Genomic DNA, 22677 nt, shown 5'->3' with positions numbered 1-22677 from the left:
AGTAAGCATAGATGCACTCAACAAACCAAAGTCTGTCTGTGTATTTGTTGTCTCTCTGGCTTTGTTGATCACAGTACTCCATCTGATGACAAGGGACTGCCAAGAACATATGGAATCCACCAGACTAGAAGAGGGAAGGTCATCTTCACAAATAGACTTAGTAAGTTGGTGAGGAAGCCACTAAACAAGAATTGTCACAGGATGTGTTCCTAAACCTAAAGGTAGGTTAGGAAATAGGGGAGGTCTGATTGAGAGAAAGCTGCAGGGACAACATTCACATTCCCAGTTTGAAGAGAGGGTATTCACAGACTTAGACTTAACTCAATGCCTGTGCTCTAACACAGAAGGAGAATTGGAAGTCTGTACACAGTCAGACAGCTGTGATGAGACTGGAAACACAGAAGCTTGGTGGGATAGTGCACAGATCAGAACAGACAGCACATCTGATTGAAGAATGGTCATGGATGGGTACAACTTGATTAGGAAGGACAAGTACAGAAGAAGTGGGGAAGAACTTGAGCTCTACATAAAGGGAGACCTTGATTGCATAGACCATATAAAACCAGAACCACATCTGTCAGGAGACTCTGTATAGGTCAGCGGGGAAAGTAACACTGATGATTTGGGAAGAGGGGGTGATTGTTACAAACTTTCTGCCCGAGAATATAAAGTGGATAAGTCCATTTATAAATAGCTCATGGAAGTCTCCCAATCACTGGTCTACAGTCTTGTGGAGGATTTCTACGTGGAGAGACTACAATCATTGTCGGGAAGGTCAACATAGCATTGTGCAAGTAATCCAGGGAGTTTCTGGACTGTGTTGATGATAACTTCCCAATACAAACAGCACAGTGGCCAACCAAGGGTAATGTTCCACTGGCACACTCCTCACAAACAATGAGAAATTGCATGTGGCCACAGATAGGAAATTTGGCTGCAGCAACCATGAGATGTGAATGAGCTCAGGATCCTGAGGTAGGCTGGGAATGCAAACAATACAACTATGATGCTGGGTTTCGGAAGAACAGAGAATATTCTTGGGGCCATGATGGGGAAAAGTGTCAAGGGAACTAGACAATATTTTGAGGAAGACTTATCGAGTGCTCAGGAGCAAGCCCATCCCAACATAGAGGAAGACCAGGTGTTTCCACAGAAGATCCACCTAGCTAAGCAAGAAGCCCCTTAATGAACTAAAAGGCAAAAGAACATATAAGAAATAAAAACAAAAGCAGGCAGCAAAGGAGGAGTACCAAAGCACTGTTTGAACATTTATGCCTAAAACTAGTGAGGGATAGAGAGTAACAAGAAGGGGTTTTACATGTATGGCAGCAACAAATGGTATTTCAGTAAGAATGAAGAGTTGACAAATGGGGGAGAAAACCTGGTGACTGACTACATGGAATAGACTGAAACACTCAACAGCTTTTATTTTTTTATGTGTCAGATTTCACTGGCAAAGCTAACAGAAGCATATCGGCAGGTTAGGGAATTACTTAGAGAATTATAAGCCAAATGGGTTTCATTTCAGAGTACAGAAATAGTTGACCAATGTATTCATTATGCTACTATCTATCACTTAGAAAAAAAAATCATGGAGACTGAAGGAAGTCCCTGACAAACAGTAGAAGGCTAACTCCACTTTGACAAAATCAAGGAGGATCCAGGAAACCAGATTGTGCTTGGCCAGTCTGATTGACTCTATGACGAAATAATTAGGTAAATGATCAAAGGGAATGTGGTGGGTGCAATATAATTCAACAGCAGTAAGCCTTTTGATTTACAGTATTCTTATCTGTAAACCAGGGAAGTACAGGCCGAGCAGACAGACAGATACATGGGTGGAAAATAGACTGGATCACCAGACTCAAAGTGTATCAGTAATGGCTAAACACCTAGATTGTGGTAGGTCATAAGTACTCCAGAGGTTGACTCTGGAGCCAACGCTGCTTAGTATATTTGTCAACAATCTTGATGATGATAAAAAGTTCATCTTCAAATTTATGGATGATACTAAATTGGGCCTGGAGGAAGGTTGTTACACCACATAACACAACTTCAGTGTTAGAGGGATCTTGGAGGAATGAACCAACAGACACTTCACAAAGATCAACAAGGAGAAGTACAAAATTCTGCATCCAGAGCCAAATAAACACATACATCAATAGAGGCTGGAAAAACACTGGGCTGAGCATCAGCCTTCCTGGAAAATGGAAACCAAATCTAATATAAGCCAACAGCATTCTCTCTTTGTGGATAACTCAAATTGCATGCAAGTTATGTTAGGAAGAACGTGGCCAGAACAACAAGAGAAATTCTTTTTCCCTCACCTCTACTTGGTCCTACTGAGGCTATGCCTGCGTCCAGTTTCAGGCCCCTCAGCTCAAAAAGAATGTTGGATGTCTCCTGTTGTAGAGATGATCAGAGCATGCAGCACATGGCCTACAAGGAAGGGTTGAGTGACTGGATCTGTTCAGTCTGGTGAGAAGCAAGCAAAGTATGTAGGGGAGGGGACAGACAAAATTGCAGTCTACAACTGCTTGAAGGGGCATTACAACTCTTCTGAGAAACAGTGAATGTTAAATCAAAAGGCAACTAACTGCTGTAAGCTACAGCTTGGAAGGTTCAGTCTGGATTGTAGGAGGGTGGTGCAACCCTGACACAGGTACCCAGAGAGTATGTGTGTTCACCATCCTTAGAGACTTTCAAGAAAGCTAGACAAAGTCACAGCTGACCTAAGCTACTGTTGTCAATGGTCCTGCTTCAAGAAGCAGGTTGGGCAAAATGATCTGCAATCAAAATTTTTGTTTCTAAAGTAAATTTTTGGAGACGTTCCTCAAAGAGTTTTGTTTCAGAGGGTACCATTAGAAGCAAGGATTTATTACTAGTGTGGAACTTTTTAACCAATAATCCAAACATGCAGTCAATGCCTGAGTAAAGAATAAAAGTAATCCTTAAATTATACAAATAAGGTTTGATGTACTAATGCAGTAGTAAAAAAAAACATCACCATATTATAGCCCTTTGGCTTCAGTTTATGCATAAATCTGGCACAGAATATAAAATAGAAAAGAAAAAAAAATTAAAAGTTAATCCAACTTGCTCATGCTTCAAAACCTCTTCATCAGTTGAAGCTTGGATTGTACTTTGCAAAAAGGTTTGGAAAGAGTACAATCCTTTCTATTCATTATAGTCTATTAATTTTCAATGCATATCTTCTTGTCATTTTATCCTCCTTACATCTCATTCCCATACTTCTATTATATTTGGTTAGGATTTATTGCTAATTCATTAAGTTATTCAGTCATGGATTAGGCAAGTAAGAACGTCTATCTGTCCAGAGGCAAGGACACAAATTCAGAGGAAGGAAACTTGAAGTGAGAGCATGTACATTCTTCAGAAGTTACCTTTGAGTATTAATTTTGTTTTCTTTTTCTTTTTCTTTTTTGGGGGGGCTGGGGGGTAGTTCACTAGAATATTTTTCAGTTATTTACAGCACTGTTGCAGTAATTATTTCTTGTTTAAACAAATACAATATTTTTGTCTACTTAAAAATGTGTTGTTCGTGTCAATGCATGAATCACAGTCTGAAAATCACTCGCAGCTGGACAATTGGAGAAGTACTGGACTCGAATTAGCATAATTCTACATGGAATCAATTTTTTTCCCTTCAAAATTTCTTGAAACAGACATTTGCCAAATAAGATATAAAACTAAGATACCAGTTCCAAATGTAATTCTGAGGGAGGAAACAGCATGGGCAGAATGGATCCCTAAGAGCAAGGTTCTCTTTTCCTCCACTGAGCTGAATGGTTATGTTTATACCTTCTCACATAACCCACCCTTCAAGTTATCCTGTTGGCATCATCACTTCCCCAAAGCAGGTTGAAAAAAATTAGTTGCCAATGCACAGCTGCAGTTTTCACCCAGCACAACTCTCTCTCATAGCAACAAAGCAATAATTAAGATTGAGCCTGAGGCTCAAATTGGCAATTCCTACCTCTTCCAGTACCGACAAAATTACCAGCCCATCATCCTCTGAAGTTTGCTAATCTTTTCTGATGTCTCTCTTGGTTGCTCCTTGAGCTAGCACTCAACCAAAAGTGGTGGCTAATTCACACACTGAATGAGAGATGTTAAATAAAGCCAAATAAGAGAGGAAATTCAGGAAGACTGGGAATAGATAAAAGGCAAAGCAGAACCATTATATCTGTGCTATTTCTGAAGCACTAAAGAATTGTCAAAATATTAAAACTTTTTTTTTATGTTCTATCCATTAGAATATTATTGCAGGTTTTATGCATATATTGTTCCTGTCTTCAAGACAATAGATGATTTTATATATATTGTGTTCTACATACATTAGTCCTATTAATAGACATTAATAAACACTTTCTACTCCTATGTAAAGTGATGTACGAAAGCAGCTTAAGGAAGCGGGGAGTCATCAAAGCTTCATCTCCAAGGTTTTAAGACTAAATCAAGAAGATACACCAGGATGCCATAAATACTGCTGGATAGGTGTTCAAGGCCTACTTAACTAACTGAGGATTCTCCCCTTTACTACAATGCTATGTTTTATCAATAATTAAAAGATGAAGAAATTGTCATCAGCAGCAAAATTTTACTTCAGACCATCCTGCATTTAACCAGTGCCTCTAGAGACTGTGGAAAAGTTTAGGGAAAAAGAAAGCAGTAAAAAAAATAAAATTGGAAAAAAATTAGCCCCCCCAAAGCTCTAGAACAAAACAGCAACAACCAAAGAACATGAGGCAAAGAAAAAAGCAGAGACTACTGTGAGCAAACTAAACCACAGCATCAAATGCAAGACCTGCTGATGAAGAGAAATACCTAACTTATTTATTGTTGTCTGTCAGTACTCATGAGGTCAAATAAAATTTTTCTTTAAAAATGGATGTTTTGATCACAACAACTAGGATTTTACCATTGCACAAACTGACTAGTAAGTGTAGGTGGGCATAAAGGTGAGAGCTTCAGAAAGAGAGAAATTAAATATACAAGGCTTGTTCATTATTGGTCCTGTTGTGTTGTTTTCTGTGTGGCTTTTGTTTTTAAATTGACTTGTTCATGAGCCTTTATTACTAAAGGTGGTAGCAAAGTAATTCAGAAGTAGCAACATCTTTTATTCATTCGATTTCTCCCTGAGCACTGGCTTTCAAATTACACACCCTAAAGTACTTTATAGACTACAGTTGACAAGTGGTATTACATCCTGCTGTTCCTGGAGTGTACTACTAAGAGACCTTTGTTTCCTTTCAAATATAAACTTATCAGAACAGAAGTTTGGATCAATTGTTGGCTAACATGTATTCAAAAGTTTTAAAGTAAGTCCAAGATTCAAAAGTCATTATTGACAAATATTTGCAATAAATATGGGGTAGCACACTTATGAATTAAAAAAGAAACAAAAATCTAGTTCAAAGTGGTTTTCACCTACAGTTGTCACAGAATACCAGAAATGTTGAGGTTGGGTAGGCTGTCTGGAGATCATCAAGTTCAATGCCCCTGCTCAGAGCAGGGCCACCTGCAGCAGGTGCTTAGGACCATATATTTTTGGGTTTTCAGGATCTCCAGGATTACAACTCCACAATCTCTTGTCCTGTGACTGAGAAGAATCTTTTGCTTTGTCTTCTTTACTTCTCCCCTCCCCATCAGGTATTTATACACATTGATCGGTATTGAGTCTTCTCAGCCTCTCCTTGTACAAGAGATGCTCCAATCCATTAATGACCTCTGTGGCCCTTCACTGGACTCATTCCAGTATGTGCATGTCTATTTTGTACTGGGGAGTTCAGAACTCGACACAGCACTCCAGATTTGCCTCAGCATGCCTGAACAGAGAGCACCCAGTTGAGCTGATTTCCCAGAGAACGTATGGAACTTCCTCCATCATGCTGTCCTGTAGGTACTTCCATGCTTATGTGCACACACACACTTAGGGGGGTCTCCTGCTACTACACTGTGTTGATTGCAACATCCTTCCTGCCCACATCACCCCAAACCCTTTTCTTGCCAGCCCAGTCTACCACCTTCCTCAAATTGACTGTGGGTCATCAATTCCCTCCCCGGTTGTTCCTGCTTTAAAACTCCCTCACCAGGTTGGTCAGCCTGTGGAAATTATGTTTTTACCCCACTTGATGAGGTTGATCCCATCTCTTCCTAGCCATCCTCGATCCTCAGCGAAGGTTGCATAATCAGAAAAGTTGCATCCCTGTTGCTGACACCATCTGTGCAACTAGTTGTTGACCTGCAAGATCTCTCCACCCTTCCTCAAGTCCCTTCTCCTCAGTCACCCCAGTGGATTGACCACCTGGGCTCCTGTGCCCTTGATCCATGCCCTCAGAGCTCATGACTAAGTGTCCTTGCTGACTAGACCAACAGAGGATCATCTGCCTAGGCAAATAAAGTAAGAGTACACTATACATTTCAGCAGTGGTGAATAAGGTCTGAAACATATAGACAATTAACTACTAAATACCTTTTTAATATATATTTTTTTTTCTTTTTTTTTTTGTAAAATACAATGTGAAATGGATCCACAAATATTTTGGGTGGAAAAATCTCCAAAATGTTGTTATAATTCTAAGAATATTGATTATTTTTTGTCACATTTTAGACATTTAGATTAGAAATTTATTATGAAGGCTCTCCATTTGGGAATAATAAAATTACAATAATTGGCTGAAAAAATGTTATTCTTGTTGACAGGAAGGCTTTTTTCAGTTTAATTTACATTCAGTCTGAATGACCTTAAAGCCAAAAATATTTCAAAATTCTCTTCATATCAGAAATGCGAAGGAAGTTTAATTTTGGGAAGATCAGCATCACAATTCAACATGATTCAACATGACCTAGAACTGGGGCCTGAGCTTCCAAGGTCAGAGTGACTAGATGAACAAGAAATCTTAGAATCTGTGTAGGGGCTATCTTGAATCCAGAAATTATTTCATTCTTTCTGAAAACTTCTGTTCTGTGCCTATGAACCCACCCAGGGAACCTCTTTTTCTAACAGCTGAAAATTGGGAAGATTATAGAGAGAGGTTTTAGGGTTGCTTTTTGGTTTTTTAAGTTATGTTTGTTTGTCTGTTTTTTGTTTTGGTTTGGTTTGGTTTGGTTTGGTTTGGTTTGGTTTGGTTTGGTTTGGTTTGGTTTTTTTTTGTTTTGCTTTCATTTTAAAGGGTTCATCACTTTGAGCATTACCCAGAAGGATCCTTCTGATTTACATTTAGGTTATTTGAATTACAAAATCGGGTAGTCTTTGAATTTTACTCTAAGGCACAGTAAAGAATAATTTACAATAAATAGAAATTATTCATTTTGCATTGTTTTAAGATATATAATTCCATCTCTTGTAGTAGTTTTTCATTCTCTGGAGCCTACAATATAATAATGCATGTCAAAATTGAACAATAAAGTGAATGATGAAAGAGAAATTTAATTATCTCAAGATAGTCCTTAACTCTCTATAAGTTGATCCTATCAGCTCTATCAGGTAAGTAGCCTGATGACAGGATGATTGTTTAAGTTGGGTTTCCAGCACAAAATCTATTGCTATTAAAGACAGGATGAAAATGAAATGTACAATTGTTTTTTAAATTTATTCTGATGTGCAGATTTTGATATACTTGTTGCCTGTGGGCTTTTTTCCTTTTGAAATAAATAAGAGCAGCAGGTCAGTAATGAAACATTCTTAATCAAGCATCTGTGACCATTTTGCTTTCATTTTTTTCTAATTAGTCAATGGTAATTAATACATCTACAGTTACACAGTGCACAAAAAATGTGCATCTACTCAAGTGACAGACAAGTGTGATGTCCTCAGGCATTTGGAAGATTTTACAAGGTGAGGAACTAGCAGAACATACGGAGATTTCATCCTGATGCTCTTCTATTGAATCTAAACTTCTGTCTATCAAAACATTGGAAAGCACTATGCACAGAAAACTTAAAAGATTCTTTTCAGATGGGGTAAGAAAATTTCAGATCAAAGTCATGAAAGCAGTAAATTATTCAGCTGTCCAGTCATGAGGTGAATGCTGTAAGTCTTCATGATATTTGTGCTAGCTACAATTTAGAGAACCATGGCCTCCTGCCATTGCTCAATATGAAAGTCAGTAACAGGAAAATGCTTCAGTTTATTCTGAAAGAATGAAAAAGCTCTATCAAGCACTGAAAGAGAACATGAACAAGAGTTTCCAAATTTAAAAACAAACAAACAAACAAAAAAAACATCTGAAGAGTGGACTAGATTTCTCCACAGAAAGAAGGAAATAATCTGGTAGAAACATGGAAATATTGGCTACATTTAACTGAAATTTTATAAGTCCTTAGACTGATTTCTTGCTGCTAGACATTTTTTGTGATTATGATAGGAAAACATTAGAAAATAACATAAGAACAACCATACTGGCTCATATCAAAGATATATTTAGCCCTGGGCTAAGCATATAGGCATTTGGATCTGATTATTTCAAGTGCTAGATTGGAAAAGATAACGATTTGTGGATTACCACACATCTTCTCAACATTCTCAAGACTTTATGCAATCCCTATAATCTCTATTTTGTTTCCCTTCTTCTTCTGAGCATCACAGGCAGAGAAATCAGTCTACAAAGTTATTCTTTCTCTTATATCTCCCTCTTTGATTGCCTATGCAACCCCTCTGGGTACCTTTCCTGTTTTATCAGCAGTCCTGTTAAAATAAGGAAAATCAGAAAGGCATGCTTTTCCAAGCACTGATGAAACACAGATTTAAACAGTGGAATAACAATGATCTGTAGTATTTCCTTTTCCTGTTGTACTGATTCTTGGGTGGAAAGATACAGTCTGTTTACTTTTTGACCGTTGGTGAGCAAAGAACTCCTGGTTCCATAAAACTGACTACTGTTAACAAGAAGATGAAAAGGTCAACTCAGAATGCAGTTTATGAAGATTAGGATTATTCTCCTCCTATATGCATCAGTTCACATTTGTCTACATAAAACTGGGATCCTGTTTAATGCTTTCTGGAAATCAAACAAGATCTCCCTCATCCACACATATTCATGACGCTTGGCTTCCCCTGACAAAATGCATAGTGACTCTTTACCGCTATGTCACGTTTATTCACACCTCAGCCAACCCTCTTCTTTAGAGAGTATCCCATCAGTTTCCTTACAATGGTGACCAGACTTACTGCTCAAAACAAAAGTTTTAAAATGCAGCACTGCCATATCCTATTTTGATGTTACTGAGGATGTTCCAGGTGAGAAGTAATCCACCTCAGACAGCAATTCAGCTATTTCTACCATGAGTTTCTATACAATTATGTTTCAAACCTTTGAGTAACCTCTGATCAGCATGATATTTGAATGCAACAAATCCTTTAAAAATATAATAAGACTTTCTTAATCCTCAAGAAACATTACATTTTCTTCAAAACTATAAACAGCTATGTCAGGCTTGACAAATTTCAGCCCTCATCTAATGACATTTTTAAGGTCTAGTTTCTTGGGAACCCTCCAGACAGGAAACATCTGGTTTGTCCCATTAGAAACCTAAGCCTTTACTTCTAGATTTGCCTTATACAAAATACTAATTTTCAAAACCTGAATGTAAAAGATTTGCATTTATCCTGGGCTTTCCTTGATTGTATCAGGTACTGTACATTAATTGCAAGCACTGTGAGAGTGTCATTGTATTTCCTGATTGGGCCTAATTTTCTAATCTATAATTATTGTCATTTGAGATTTTTTAATAGAATCAATTGTACATTGTAAAAATATACCAGTTACATGTAACTGGCAGACTGCTAGAAGTCCTGATTTTGAACCAAGACTCAAGTGTTTAGGTAGTGTGTTAACAGAATAAGAAAGGATGCATTACCCCACAGAATACCCTTTCTAATTACAAGGCAGAGTGGGAATAGAAGGGGAAAATGTGATGATATTCATCCATACAGAAGGTAGTAGTCTACACATACTGGCAGCTTAATTGTTGTATAATTTTTTTACAGGCAAAGAAAAATTTTAAGAAGGAACTTAAAATGAATAACAAAAGGCTACTTTACAGATATTTTCAAGGAGTCTTCCAAGTGTGAATTGTTGCATAGAAAATTATAGAGGTATTTATTTGAAAATGTACAAGTAGACTCTCACAGAATGAGAAAAGACAGTCTTTGAAAGATCTTCAGAGACAAGACAAGCTCATGTTTAAGATGACCCAAGTAGGAGGAGTGAGCTGGGAGAAGAAAAATCAGATTTGTTCAAAAAAAGAGCAAAGTCAGAATGTTATTTGTAGGGCATTTCAGACAGATATGAACAAGATGAGACTGTATTTATCTATCCAAAACATAAAAAACTTGCATAATAAAACTTGATGTGACCTGAGATTTCTGTACAGACGTATACAGAAAATTATCTATCTCCAAGATTCTAGACAGAAAGAATCTGTTGGAGACAGGGAGAAGCCTGAATGTGAAAAATTAAAGGGATGTGCAAATCAGGGAGGATGCCTGCCACACAATGATCAGAGACAGCTACAGGCATACACAAAATGAGGTAAAACTCCATATTAGCAATATTGAATTTTCACTAAGTCCAGAAAAACACAGGTTAGAGACAGATCTAGGTTTTACCAGCTGTAGTTGGTGACTCTGGATTATCAACAGTAGCTAAATTCATATTTGCAAATGCTGTTAACCCTGTAGATCAGGTAACAGGGAAAGCATGATGGGGATTCAGGATAGAATGGTGTGGATGAAAACATGGAAAAGAAGTATTCTGTAAAGAACACGCTGAAGGGTAAGGAGAGAAGAACAAATGACAGAAAATTGTATTAAAGCATCCATCTTTTCCACTATTTTAGCCATTCAATTGGATAATTTAATTATCTAGATCAACAATAATAATGCATCAAACAATTTTTGCACTCTTGTGGTATTTGCCCAAACACTTGATGCAGTGGAAGGACTTCACAGACTTAAACAGGCTTTGAATCGGTCTCTGTCCCACCCTCTCAAATCTGACATACAATATACTTTTGCCCTACAACATTCTCAAAAGGCAACTTGCCTAAATTAAATTAGCACATCAAATTATTGTTAGCACTAATTAAATAGTAAATCAACAGTCAATTAACTAATTAGCATATCAGTGCTCCCCAGAGTCAAGTCATTTATTCTTTTAGTTTCATCAAATATTTCTAGGCAAGTATTTGATGCCTTAGAAACATGTTTCTTATTCTTTGAAAATGAGAAGATGTAATAGATCTATATTTTTAGAAACAGTCTTGTTTTGAAAGTTAGAAAACAAAGAGCCTGTTTTGATTATGAAATTAATTAATTTTTGGCCCTAAAGTAATATGTGGTTTCAGTTGCATGCAATTGTTTTCTTTAATCCAGCAGAGTTGCTTCAAACTGTGAATCAAATTCTTAGACTCCCATTTTATTCAGAACATGAGGATTTTAGTTGAGAAAGACTGAAGTATCAAATGTTTCCTTAGCTGTTTTTCTTAGCTAAGAGGAAGAAAAATGGTACTCTGACTCTGCTCTTCCATTTTTAATTTTTTCTCACAACCTGTACTGGGGAATGTGAAACAAATGGTTTGGTCTTTGAAAGCTATATTGCAATTTATATTCATTTTCAATAATACACTATACTTACTTTCCTACAGTAGTAAATTTTACTTCTTATGTGCACGAAGAAATTATTTTAAAACTGTTATGTTTTCTTGAGAAGACTTTACTTACATTTAGGCAAGCAGATACTTTCTGTACACAAAATGGCAATGTGTTTTATACATATCTAGTTCCATAGCTCACAGATCATGTGCTTACTCAAGTGGAATAAGGTTTTTCCTAAAGCAGTAAATACCTCTCCAGTCCTATGAAATATTATATTTTATACTGTTAGGCATTGTCATTTGTATTTCACTAAAATAGAAAAGGTAAAACTTACATTTTTGCAATTAGAGGGCAGGGATTAACACTGCACAGATACTCAATACCCCACAGTTAACCCTGCAGATCAAGCTGCTCAAAAGATGTTTTTCTGTTAATAAGAATTTTGATTCACGCACTCAGCTAATGGTTGCAGCAGGTGAAGGCACTGCCCTTGACTTTTTCTTGCCATCCCTCTGTTGTAGATCACTGCTCCTACAGTTATGTGATGGCATCAGGAGCTTGCCCAGCTCTTGGCTGCCTCATCACATACTCTGTCTCCACAGCTCAGCTCTTCCTCCACCTTCAGTTTAGATCGAGATGCCAAACTCTGCACTGAAACGACCAGTGCACACACATAAACTCTCTCCTGCCAACTCTGCTAGGCGGGCAGTAGTCTTAAAGACTAAAGAGGACTACCAATAGCTAGGATGACTCCATCTTAACTTTTTCTAGATTTGCCAGTCATTTGCCAAACCCCCTGCTCACTGGTTATTCACTTCTAACACTCTTTCCCAAGGCTGAAATTTTTTCATGACTGGGCAAAAAAGAGAACTTGAGTTTGGATTAAGATAGCTAGAATATATGTTAAAAATCTATCAGTCTTCCTGCTTTTATTTGTGAAGATTGCCAGTTAAAATCCAGGATATTGTTTTATGGTAGAGATGCATATTTTTCTCTCTCAATTAGAAACACCTACAGCATATTAGCAAGGCTGGCTAAAAAAGGCTTAGGGCAGCAAGCACGTGTGTGTTTTACATATTTGACTCCAGCTTTCAGGACAAAAAACCCCAAAACTTAATGTATATTCTACAAATAAGTAAGATTGCAATTGAGTCTCACCTACTATAACACTCCTTACCTTACAAAATACTGTCAAATTGTAATATCAGTGAGATGGCTATGAGCCAAAAAATATTCTGATTGCAGTACTAATAAGAAATCTTAAATAATTCACAGTAACATGCAGACTGACCTGTCCAGTAATAGGTTAGGTGCAAATAAAAGCTTTCCTGGGTGTTCCATGGAGCGCCAGACTAAGCCAATCATCAGTATCTCTAACCAGGCACATTCCAGTAGATGGACCTGATCATGGAGTGTTAAATCCACAAACCCTGAAAGAATGAATAAGAAACAGTAAAAAACACTCCAGTTTTGTGAGTGGAGTAACAATATTCAGAGAATCAGGTTAAGAAGTGCATTGGAGCTGCATAACCAAAAAGAAAAAGCAATAAACAACACATTTGTTCTCTTTACATTTTGGACTGAGCTTTGTCTATTATTAGCTCCCCTGTGGCTCCATCCTACAGAACAGTCATCACTTTGTATACCCCTGGTTGTGCCCTGGCTGTACGCTGCCCCAAGAGGAGGGAAAGACCTCTAGACAGTTTAGAATTTAGACAGTAGCAGTACCTACTATTTTTATGAAAGTGGTAACTACTGGGGAAAAAAAATGTTTATCTTTTCCTGTATTGCAAAAATTACTTTCAGACTTCACAGGCTGATGGAATGGTATTTGTCTGAGTCACTGAACAGCCTGAAACAATAGAGCTGGAACTTAAAAGAGCAACATTCTTAACTACAAAGCACTGATTATAGCACTCAAGACTAAAATTGGCAGAAAGAAACTGCTGTCTATAGTGGAGAACAAACAATAAACACTATGTTTCCTGATAAGTATTGCCTTAGCATGACAACACATAATATAGAGTTTTTATCTATGTTTGAAGAGTACAAGAGCAATGCAGGGACAGAAGTCCCCATGTAGTGTCTGAAGTTTGCAATCAGTGCAGTCATAGTGCCATCATTTCACATGGCTGAAAAATATTCTGCAGCAGCTTGCTTTGATTGTTGCAGAAAAACTGACCTTGTTACAACTGGCAATTCACTTCCCTGTAAGACTCTGCTCATTCTACAATGTTCTGGATGCCAAAATGTTTTGCTTTTTTCTCCATACTGTCTTGGTCTTTATTTTTACTACACCTGTTCTCAAAACCCCTTTTAAGCCCTATCTTTTTATTAGCGTTTGTTTTCCCCATCTCCACATACGAAATTTCAGATTGCACTGAGGCTAAGACATCTGCGCAAAACTAAAGACAGAAAGTAAAAAAGAAAGATAATAAATTACCTCACTAGTATTGCAGAGGAGAGATATTTTGTTAGCCTGCTGTAAGGATAGAAATATACTGCCCAACAATGCTAATATTTTTTAAAGTACCTGAAGATGAATACTTTGCATTAAAAAGTCCTAAAAGCATTGGCCAACAATATTATTGCTATCTGGAATACTAGCTCTAATTTTAGTGAAGCTAAGGAAGTTTCAAAAAATTAGGATGAAAAAGAAAACTGTTTGTGAGTCCATAGTTTAAAGCATTAAATAATCTGTCAGCCTGACATCTACTTTAGGTTCTATAATAAAACAGCTAACACAAACTTAGATTAATGAAGCTTTAGAAGTCTGTAATATAGTAATACACATCAACTGTAATTTATAAAAAAAAACTTATCAAATTACCTTGATGGCTTTTTAGGTGACATTATAAATTCAGTTGACAAAAATAATAGTTTTGATGAAACAGACTTCTATGAGACATTTGTTTCCATAAAAACATGTAACTTGATTAACTGAATTAAAATATTTTAAATGACATATCTCAGTATGTAATGGCAAAAGGCTATTGAACTGTACTGAACTGCACTGAAGTGTTTCTAAAGGAATGTTATGCAGTTTACTTCTTTATCCTAGACGTCATGATGGCATGTGGGAAATAACACAAAAAGCAGGTTGATAATGTAAGCAATCTAAATCACTCACTAGCTTAACCATAAAAATATAGATACAAGTTTTAAACCAAAAACATTAAGCATATATACAAGATCTAGCATCTATGAAGAGGACTTGAAAATTATGGAAAAAAATCAGCCCAATTTGAGCTTCCAGTGGAAAACTACATCTAATAAAGACAACAAAGTTTATAAAAAGCCAGGGAAACTCTGAGAGAGTAAGGAAGTTAAATTAGCTCTGTGTTACCTAAATCTGGTAATCCTTCTTCAAGCGGGATGAGAAGTTGGACAGGACGATAAAGAAATTGAAAATGAATAAAGCATTGAAAAACATTCCCTTTAGTGAGGAATAAGAGGAATTTAGTTACTCTTTGTGAAGCTATATAGGCTAATGGGGTAAAAAAACTACAATAGTTAATTATCTATTATAGGTAAATAGGTAAATATCTAAAGAAAAAGAGAATGGCACTAAAAAAGGTAGTGGCATAACTTACAGAAGCCCATGCTGGAACCTAAGCCTCTCTGAGACAGACTACAAATGAGGGGCCGCTTTTAACAACAGTAGTTATTATCTAAGTAACATACTAAGTTTCCATTAATTTGCTGCCATGAGAAACATTAATCAAGATTTAATTATTATTTTTAAGACATACTCTTGTACAAGTAAGCTAATTCAAGATAATGTTACAGAAGGTTAAATAAATGATGAATAAATCATTAGTCACTTCATCACTCAGAGCATGCTGCACTTTAATGTAGCTAAAATTATGTGTAAATGTGCATCGCATTCTCAAATATCAGTGTTATTTTAATGATGGCAAATTTTGAAATAAAAACTATTTTCAAATTCTAAATTTTTGGTTATTGTGATTTAAGGAAAAAGAAAGACATTCACTTCACTGTTGATAAATTAATTAATTGCATCTTATGGAGATAACCTACATCTGACTCCATACACCAGGCTGACTAACTACATGACATGAGACACATCAAAATCCTTGTGTGGCCAAAACCTACAAGACCTAGACTGCCATTAAACCATTCATATATCATATGCTTGTCTGGAGGAAGACACAGAATAAAAGCCATGGCTGGTCCATCCCTTTTTCATATACAGATAAAATAACAGTATTTTTGAGTGATTGCCAACACAGAAAGCAGTAATTGTTCCACAAACTCTTGTATAAATATGGAAATCTGAACTTCTGAAAAGCTAGAAAGGTCTTCTGAGCAGTCAGCGAAGAGTAGGTGGCAAATAAATTTACGTTATGTGTAGAACTCAAAACGTAATGTTCCAAATAAACCTATTATCTTTTCTAATATAAAGCAGCAGTATATGCTGCATCAGTGACTATATGATACAAATCTCTCTCTCCTGGACAATAAGACACCCTGAAGCAGCAGTGGAGGAAAAGCTATTAAAAGCCCTATTTTGGTAAGCATGACCCTCTAGAGATGACATTAAACTTGGGAATCCAAAATTATATGACCCTACTACCCTAAAAAGGAAAGCAGCAAACTTCTATAACACATTTGAGCAAATCTCTTTCTAAACTGGAAGTTTGAGCAGTTGGCCAAAGGGAAAGGGTTACCATAAGAGAACACAAGGACTGCTGGAAGTAGCATTATATAAAACATATACACCTGACAACAACAGAGAACTGGTTTATGCACAAGATTGTTTGGTTGCAGTAAGGAACATAAAGCTCATATGGTTTTCATTTATTGCTACTGTAACATATACTGTGAACCCTACAGTTCTCTGAAATAACCAACAACATATGTCATTTTACATATATATCAAATTTTACCTATAAAATATTTTGAAACTAATAAACTCAACATTTGCCTCAGTGACTTTTGACCTAATAAATAGCTTTCCATTGTATCAGAAAAAATTTCTCTAGCAATTAACATTGTTTGAGACCAAATATCCAGTGTCATTTGAGATTTAATCCTACAACAGTAAATCCTCCAGTGGGTACTTACTATCATTTGGGGATCATGTAATTATCATCATTTTGCAGCTTCTATTAATATTCTTAAGACACAGCTATGATGTTTCCAGACTATTTTTCTTTCCACAACAAATGATAAAGCAATCTTCTTTTTTCATCTGATGCAACTGTAATCCTATCTGCATGTTTATACCATATGTCTTAATTACCTTGATGTGTGCCTGAATTATGAATTTCAGCCAATTTTTGCAAGACAATAAAAAATATCGTGCCATAAAGAATTACTCTGTCTCCAGGTGCTTTAAAGGAAAGTAAAGCAAAAGCAGTAAAAAGTTTTGAAAGCAATAGCAAGAGTCCATCTAGCAAAGTATCTCATTTACAACAGCAATTGATACCAGATGCTTATGGCAAAACATACAACAGGACAAACATAGGCTTCTACAGAAAGATTTCTCAGGCTCCAGTGGTATGCGGCTCAGGGACTTTCAGAGCCAAAGATGGTCTTTTTGTGCTTAATGCCCCTTAACATTTTTTCCTCCAAGTTTGTCCAAATACTTTTTGAACTCACTTAGGCATTTAATCCGCTGTAGATTTTTTTATATACTCTGGAAATAGTACTCTTGAGTAAGGAGTTTCACACTCTAAGTTAACACTAGGCAAGAAATAATCTGTTGTTCAGAAAACAAATCTCTTATTTTCATTTGATGCATCTAATTATTTTATTAGAAAATACCATCATTCCTTAGGTCATCATCTCACTGCTAATATTCTCTTTTCCAGACATTTTTAGTATACTCACTCATTCCTCAAGTGAAAGTTATCATGTTCATGTCTGAACGCATCTTGTCCTTCTTGTGGCATTTTCCACTTCAACTATATTATTTCAGAAACAATGACACTAGGACTTCACAGTTTTTCAGTCTGTCCTTGTCTTCATCACCTTAGTCAAGATCATCCCTAATTTTTATCACTGTTATTCACACCTTTTCTTCCAGGTAATTTCTGAATATGCTGGACAACATACGCCTAGCTATTGAACTCCAAAGATTACCTTTCCTAAATGTCCTGCCTACTTGTCTGGAAAGTCTTTAACTTGTTAGCAACATGGATTTTTATATCTCCTGTAGCAAAAAAAATATAGGATGTTATACTATACAAAAATGTTGTGGGAAATCAGAACGCTCCTACATCATGTGCCTTAAGTTTGCACAGATGAACCACTATTTTTTCCATCTTAATGCAGTGTTTTGAAAAGTGTCAACAACCACAGGAAAAGGCTATTATGTACAAATCAGTACAGTATCTCAGCTATGCAATGGTCATGTAATAGGCCACATTTGGAACAAAACACTGATTAGGTGGGCAAAGACAGCAAGGAAGTAGCGGTGAGTGCTGCAACCTAATAGCTAGCAACCATTCAATAAAGCAATCAAATTAAGAGAGGCTTATATAGACAAAAATGTCTAATTAGATGAAACAAACAGAAAAATAATTCCTACAGCAAGTTTTGTTCTCAAGAAAGAGCCAGGAAGAGGAAAAAGAGCATCTGCTTCTCCTAACCTAAAGCGCATTGAAGGACCAATAGCTCAGTTATCTCTGATCTAGATGTGAAATCCATGCTTGCAGTTGTGCAACAAGCTCCATGCTCAACCTCTCCACCTCAAGCAGAGAGGTGAGATTGCATCTACGCATTTAACTAGAACATAAGATAACATTTTGGTCTGAACTTGCATGGATGACTCAGCTTCTTCAGCCCTTAGAGGTGATCCTTGAAACCTCTTAGTTAACAGGTGGTTAAAAGCCAAGAAGTGGCTAAAAATTTCACCTTGTCTATAGCCTTGTCTGTACACAATAACAACAGGGCAAAACAGAGTCCAAGGACAAGTGAATCGGACAATCACAAACACTGTTTTTCATGAGTCCCAGCATTCATGCAGCTACTTCTATAGTGCTACTTATTTCTACTTTGCACAGATCTTCAGACTAAAATTATAACAAACTTTTATTAATTTCTCCCTCCTGAGGGCGTTTTTAAGTATGACGTGGACATACTGGCTTAATTGTTTACACAACTCCAGTGTTTTGAATCAAGACCTATTTTGAAGACTGAATATTAAAAATCTCTAAAATCAAACATTCTCAATGCAAATATTTTGCTAAAAATGTAGTCTAATTATTTCATTTTTTTTTAAAGGGACATTACTTTTGTTTCTGTAGGTGAGGTCAGAAAAAATTTAACTACAGTTTGCTGAGTTTGAGGGAGGAAAGTCTGAAAGACAAACACAGAGCAAATGTCACAGCTGTAAGAGACTCTAAATACTTTTTCTGCTCTTTCAAAATTCTCTATTTTCACTTCTTGTATAATTATAATATATCAGAATACCAAGCCAAACTTATACACGGTCTCCTCTAAGCCTAAACAGTCTGTCAGAAATTAAATGAGATGAGATCAGAGAGGACAGCGTCTGCTCTTAATTACTGTTAATTCCTTTTAAATTTTTTATTTCACATTTGCCCTTTTCAGCTCTAATGTTTCTAAAATGCTTTCTGGAAAATAACAATTACAATTTACAGGTGTAAACATAATACAAGTTAGGGATGTTTGGGGTTTTGGACAAAACCCAAAAAGTCAGAAGGATCATGAGGATCTGCTTTCATGGTCTGTATTTGCACTGAAAGTCAAGATCAAGCAAGATTTTGCCCTTTGCTACCTCAGAAAGTTTCCATCCTCCCTGAGCTTATCTGAGAACACCTGCTTTATGGTTTGGTGGGTGTACTGTCCCGGCCAAACTCCCCATCTGATGCTGTCCCTAGAGTGGGATGCTGCAGGGATGTCACATTTGTTGCTTTTATTTCAGATCCCATTTCTAGGAGATGCATTTCTCAGGTAAATAGGAACCGTTTCAACTGTTTTCCAGGAATGTGTAAAGTTATCATGACTTCACTCAATACTTTCTGCTTGCACAAACAGTGCATACTTTTTCAGGTCTGTCCAGTCCATACCTTTTCAGGATGAGGAGACTAAGAGGTTCCTGAGGCCATTCCTGGTCCAAATAGTCAATGCCTTGTTCAGGACAGGAATTTCTCTCTCCCTCTTCAGTTACACACTAGTTTAAACTATGACCATATATACCCTGCATACATCAGATCTAATAAATACTGTCCTATTTCAAATTTCCTATGCCAAAGTAAGCTTGTAAAGAAGCTAACCAAGTGGAAGTTGACCAACTCAAATTCAATACTTTGCACCAAGCACAATCTGGATTTAAGGCTGTGGAAACTCTTCAGGAGTAGTGACAGATAATCACTGTTGGTCAAACATACATTCTCTTCTGACAAATCCTTGCCGCATTTTTATGAAAGACTGCTGACTTGCCTGAGAGAAATATCAGAAGTCCACAGTGCAGCACAAGCTTGTCTGGCACTGCTCCTGGGACCATGGACCATGTGCTGGCATAGGGGGGCTGGGGGAACAACCAGCCTGGGAGCCAGCCTCTTGTTTTGGAATGCTCCTGTGAGTTTGGGGGACAGTGAGTTCTCACTGAACAGCAGCCCAAGCAAATTATTCTGCAGGATTTGATTGCCTGGGAAAAATCTGTCCTATGCTGGTGGATGGTCAGGCCATATGTCCAGTGCTTGAGGTTTCTTCCTCACTGTGCTCTCCCTGACAGAGACGCAGTTTGGAGAGAAGACAAGCTGGGCTGCGTTGTGGCCCAAGCCCATGGCTGACACACAGCACAGACTTACCCAGTGAAGCTAAGTGCTTTCATGTCCTGACTTTCCTTATGTGTCACTGTGTCTGCCTTGACTAAAACACCCTTTTTATTTTGAAACTGTTTCACTTTGTTAACCAAAGATTATTCCAGAAAGTGCATTAGCAGTACCAGTTAACACAAATATGTTGAGGTCTTCCATCAGGGAACATAATAAAACTAATCGGCACTCACATAGCACTTTACATTTTCAAAGGGCAGTAAAGCTATTAAGTATTATTAAATGTATTTTATAGATAGAACACAGAGAGGTTAAGTGCCTCATCCAGGAGGAGGTGGGATTAGGACAAAGGTGTGGCAAGCTTTCAGCACACTCTCTGGTTCTTTCAGCCACAAAAATCTTAGGGGTGGAGAAGCTTCCCTGAGTTCAAGTGCAAACTCTGTTTCTTGCAAATCAGTAAATCAGTAAAAAGGTAAAAACAAACAAACAAACAAACAAACAAAAAAAAAAAAAAACAAAACAGAAAAAAAAAAAAAACAAAACAAAACAAAACAGAAGCAACTGAACTTTTCTTACAGAGAAAAAGGAAAGAAAACCTTAACAAATTAGAGTTGAGGGGGAAATTGTTTAGAGTGTTTAGAGTAGAAAACCTGGATGCAGAGAACTAAACAAGCATTAATTCTTAACTGGTTATAAAACACTCACTAATCTAGACAAGATAACTGCCTATATAAAAAAATCCTAGGCCTGGGCTTTCTTCCTGCTCTAAACAAGCAGTTTTGAAAGTTGTTAACATAACAACAAATCTTACTAATAATTATAAAAATAACAACTACTGTATAAGATTATTAATAGTGAAGGCTGCCCACCAGTTTGCTAGTGAAAGGAGACATGTATATACATATTTTCTGTACAAAACCAAGCACTTAAAATGATCAACAAAATTGATGTTCATGATTCCATGACAAATTCCTACAGAACTGTATCACATTTATTTAAAGCATGTTAATTATATTTCATCCCTGAACTGTAATCCAGACATCTGAGACTCAGGCTATGCTTTCACAACACTAAGATGCTACTTCAGGGTTCTTCTACCACTGAGAGCTGTGCTATTTCTCAGGGAGTTCAGGCTTGCAAATAAAATGCACAGGACATTCTCTGCATACTGAGAACTTACCTATTATAATTATAACTTATCTATTATAATAACTTATCTATTATAAACTTTCATTGCACAGGTGAAGAATGATACTATGCAAAATTTATTAGCTGCTGACAGGATACACAGTATGAAGTAATACAACTTTTCTTTATTGTCTCTGTAACAGTTAATTACATCATGTTAAATTTATACCAGTACTCAGGGAAATTGCAAGTAGGTTTGAGGGGTTTTTTTAAGTTTGTCATTTCTGTAAGAGGTCACTGCTATGCAAAATGTTTTCCATCAAAACCAGATCCAGCTAAAATTATTCATGGAGCTGGTTAGGCATTCTTGCCTGACTTTTACAAACTCAAAAGACACTCATAAATACAAACTGTCCTCTACCTCATTCTTCCCCCTCCTTCCTCTCCCTGCCCCACTAGGGCTCCTACTCTCATGATCTCTTCTCCTGGTTTAAGTGTTCAGCCAACTGATGAAATAACTTGGCAAAAAGGAAGAGCATGAAAGGATAGCGATGGGCAGCTAGGGAGCACCAACCACCTCCGGTGGTTTATGCTTTGTGTAAACCTGCCCCAAGACTTGAGGTCATGTCCAGCATGACTTGGATTTTTTTGTGTGTTCAGCTGCATCCAAGAGAGTGTGAGGTTTTCAGCATTTGTTTGACCTCCTTACTAAAGTACCAGGCTGTGCTCCAATCACAACCTAAATCAAATATAAATAAGTGATGGTTTTGTGGCTGTTGAGAAAAATCATTTGAGGCAAAAGGTCTCTTTAAGCAATCACTCTTTAAGCAATCTCTTTAGGCAATCACAGTTTTTAAGAAAACACATAGTCACTGAAGGGGGGAAAAGGAAGCAGACTGAAGTAGACTCTTTCATAGCTTTTCAAATGACCTCGGCATGCCCCTGAGAGGTTTCAGATGATTGCTTCAGCACACAGTTTTCAGGTGAGAATTTTAAAACCAAAGATCAACCTGTGAGACTTCCCAGTGGTTTTCCTCTTTTACAGTGTGCACCTACATGCTTCTGCTACATCCTTCTACTAATTCCACCAGCCCTTGAGCTGGCAGAGGCACCGCGGGCCGGGCGGCACCGCAGCGAGGCCGGCGAGAGCAGCAAGGC

General features: G+C 37.1%; 1 protein-coding gene across 1 annotated transcript in view; it reads right to left on the bottom strand.

The window, feature by feature from the left end:
* ESR1 (estrogen receptor 1) overlaps positions 1 to 22677 on the bottom strand; it is a 114480-nt gene that overhangs the window by 19167 nt on the left and 72636 nt on the right. Inside the window, exon 5 of the mRNA XM_009975677.3 lies at positions 12912 to 13050. Coding sequence (XP_009973979.1) covers positions 12912 to 13050 — 139 coding nt within the window. The remainder of the gene's footprint in view (positions 1 to 12911; positions 13051 to 22677) is intronic.

This window comes from Tyto alba, unplaced genomic scaffold (assembly GCF_018691265.1).
Source record: "Tyto alba isolate M040663 unplaced genomic scaffold, T.alba_DEE_v4.0 Super-Scaffold_22, whole genome shotgun sequence".
Taxonomy (NCBI): Eukaryota; Metazoa; Chordata; class Aves; order Strigiformes; family Tytonidae; genus Tyto; species Tyto alba.
The sequence above is the reverse complement of the archived record's forward strand: the minus strand, read 5'-3'. Positions and strand labels throughout refer to the sequence as shown.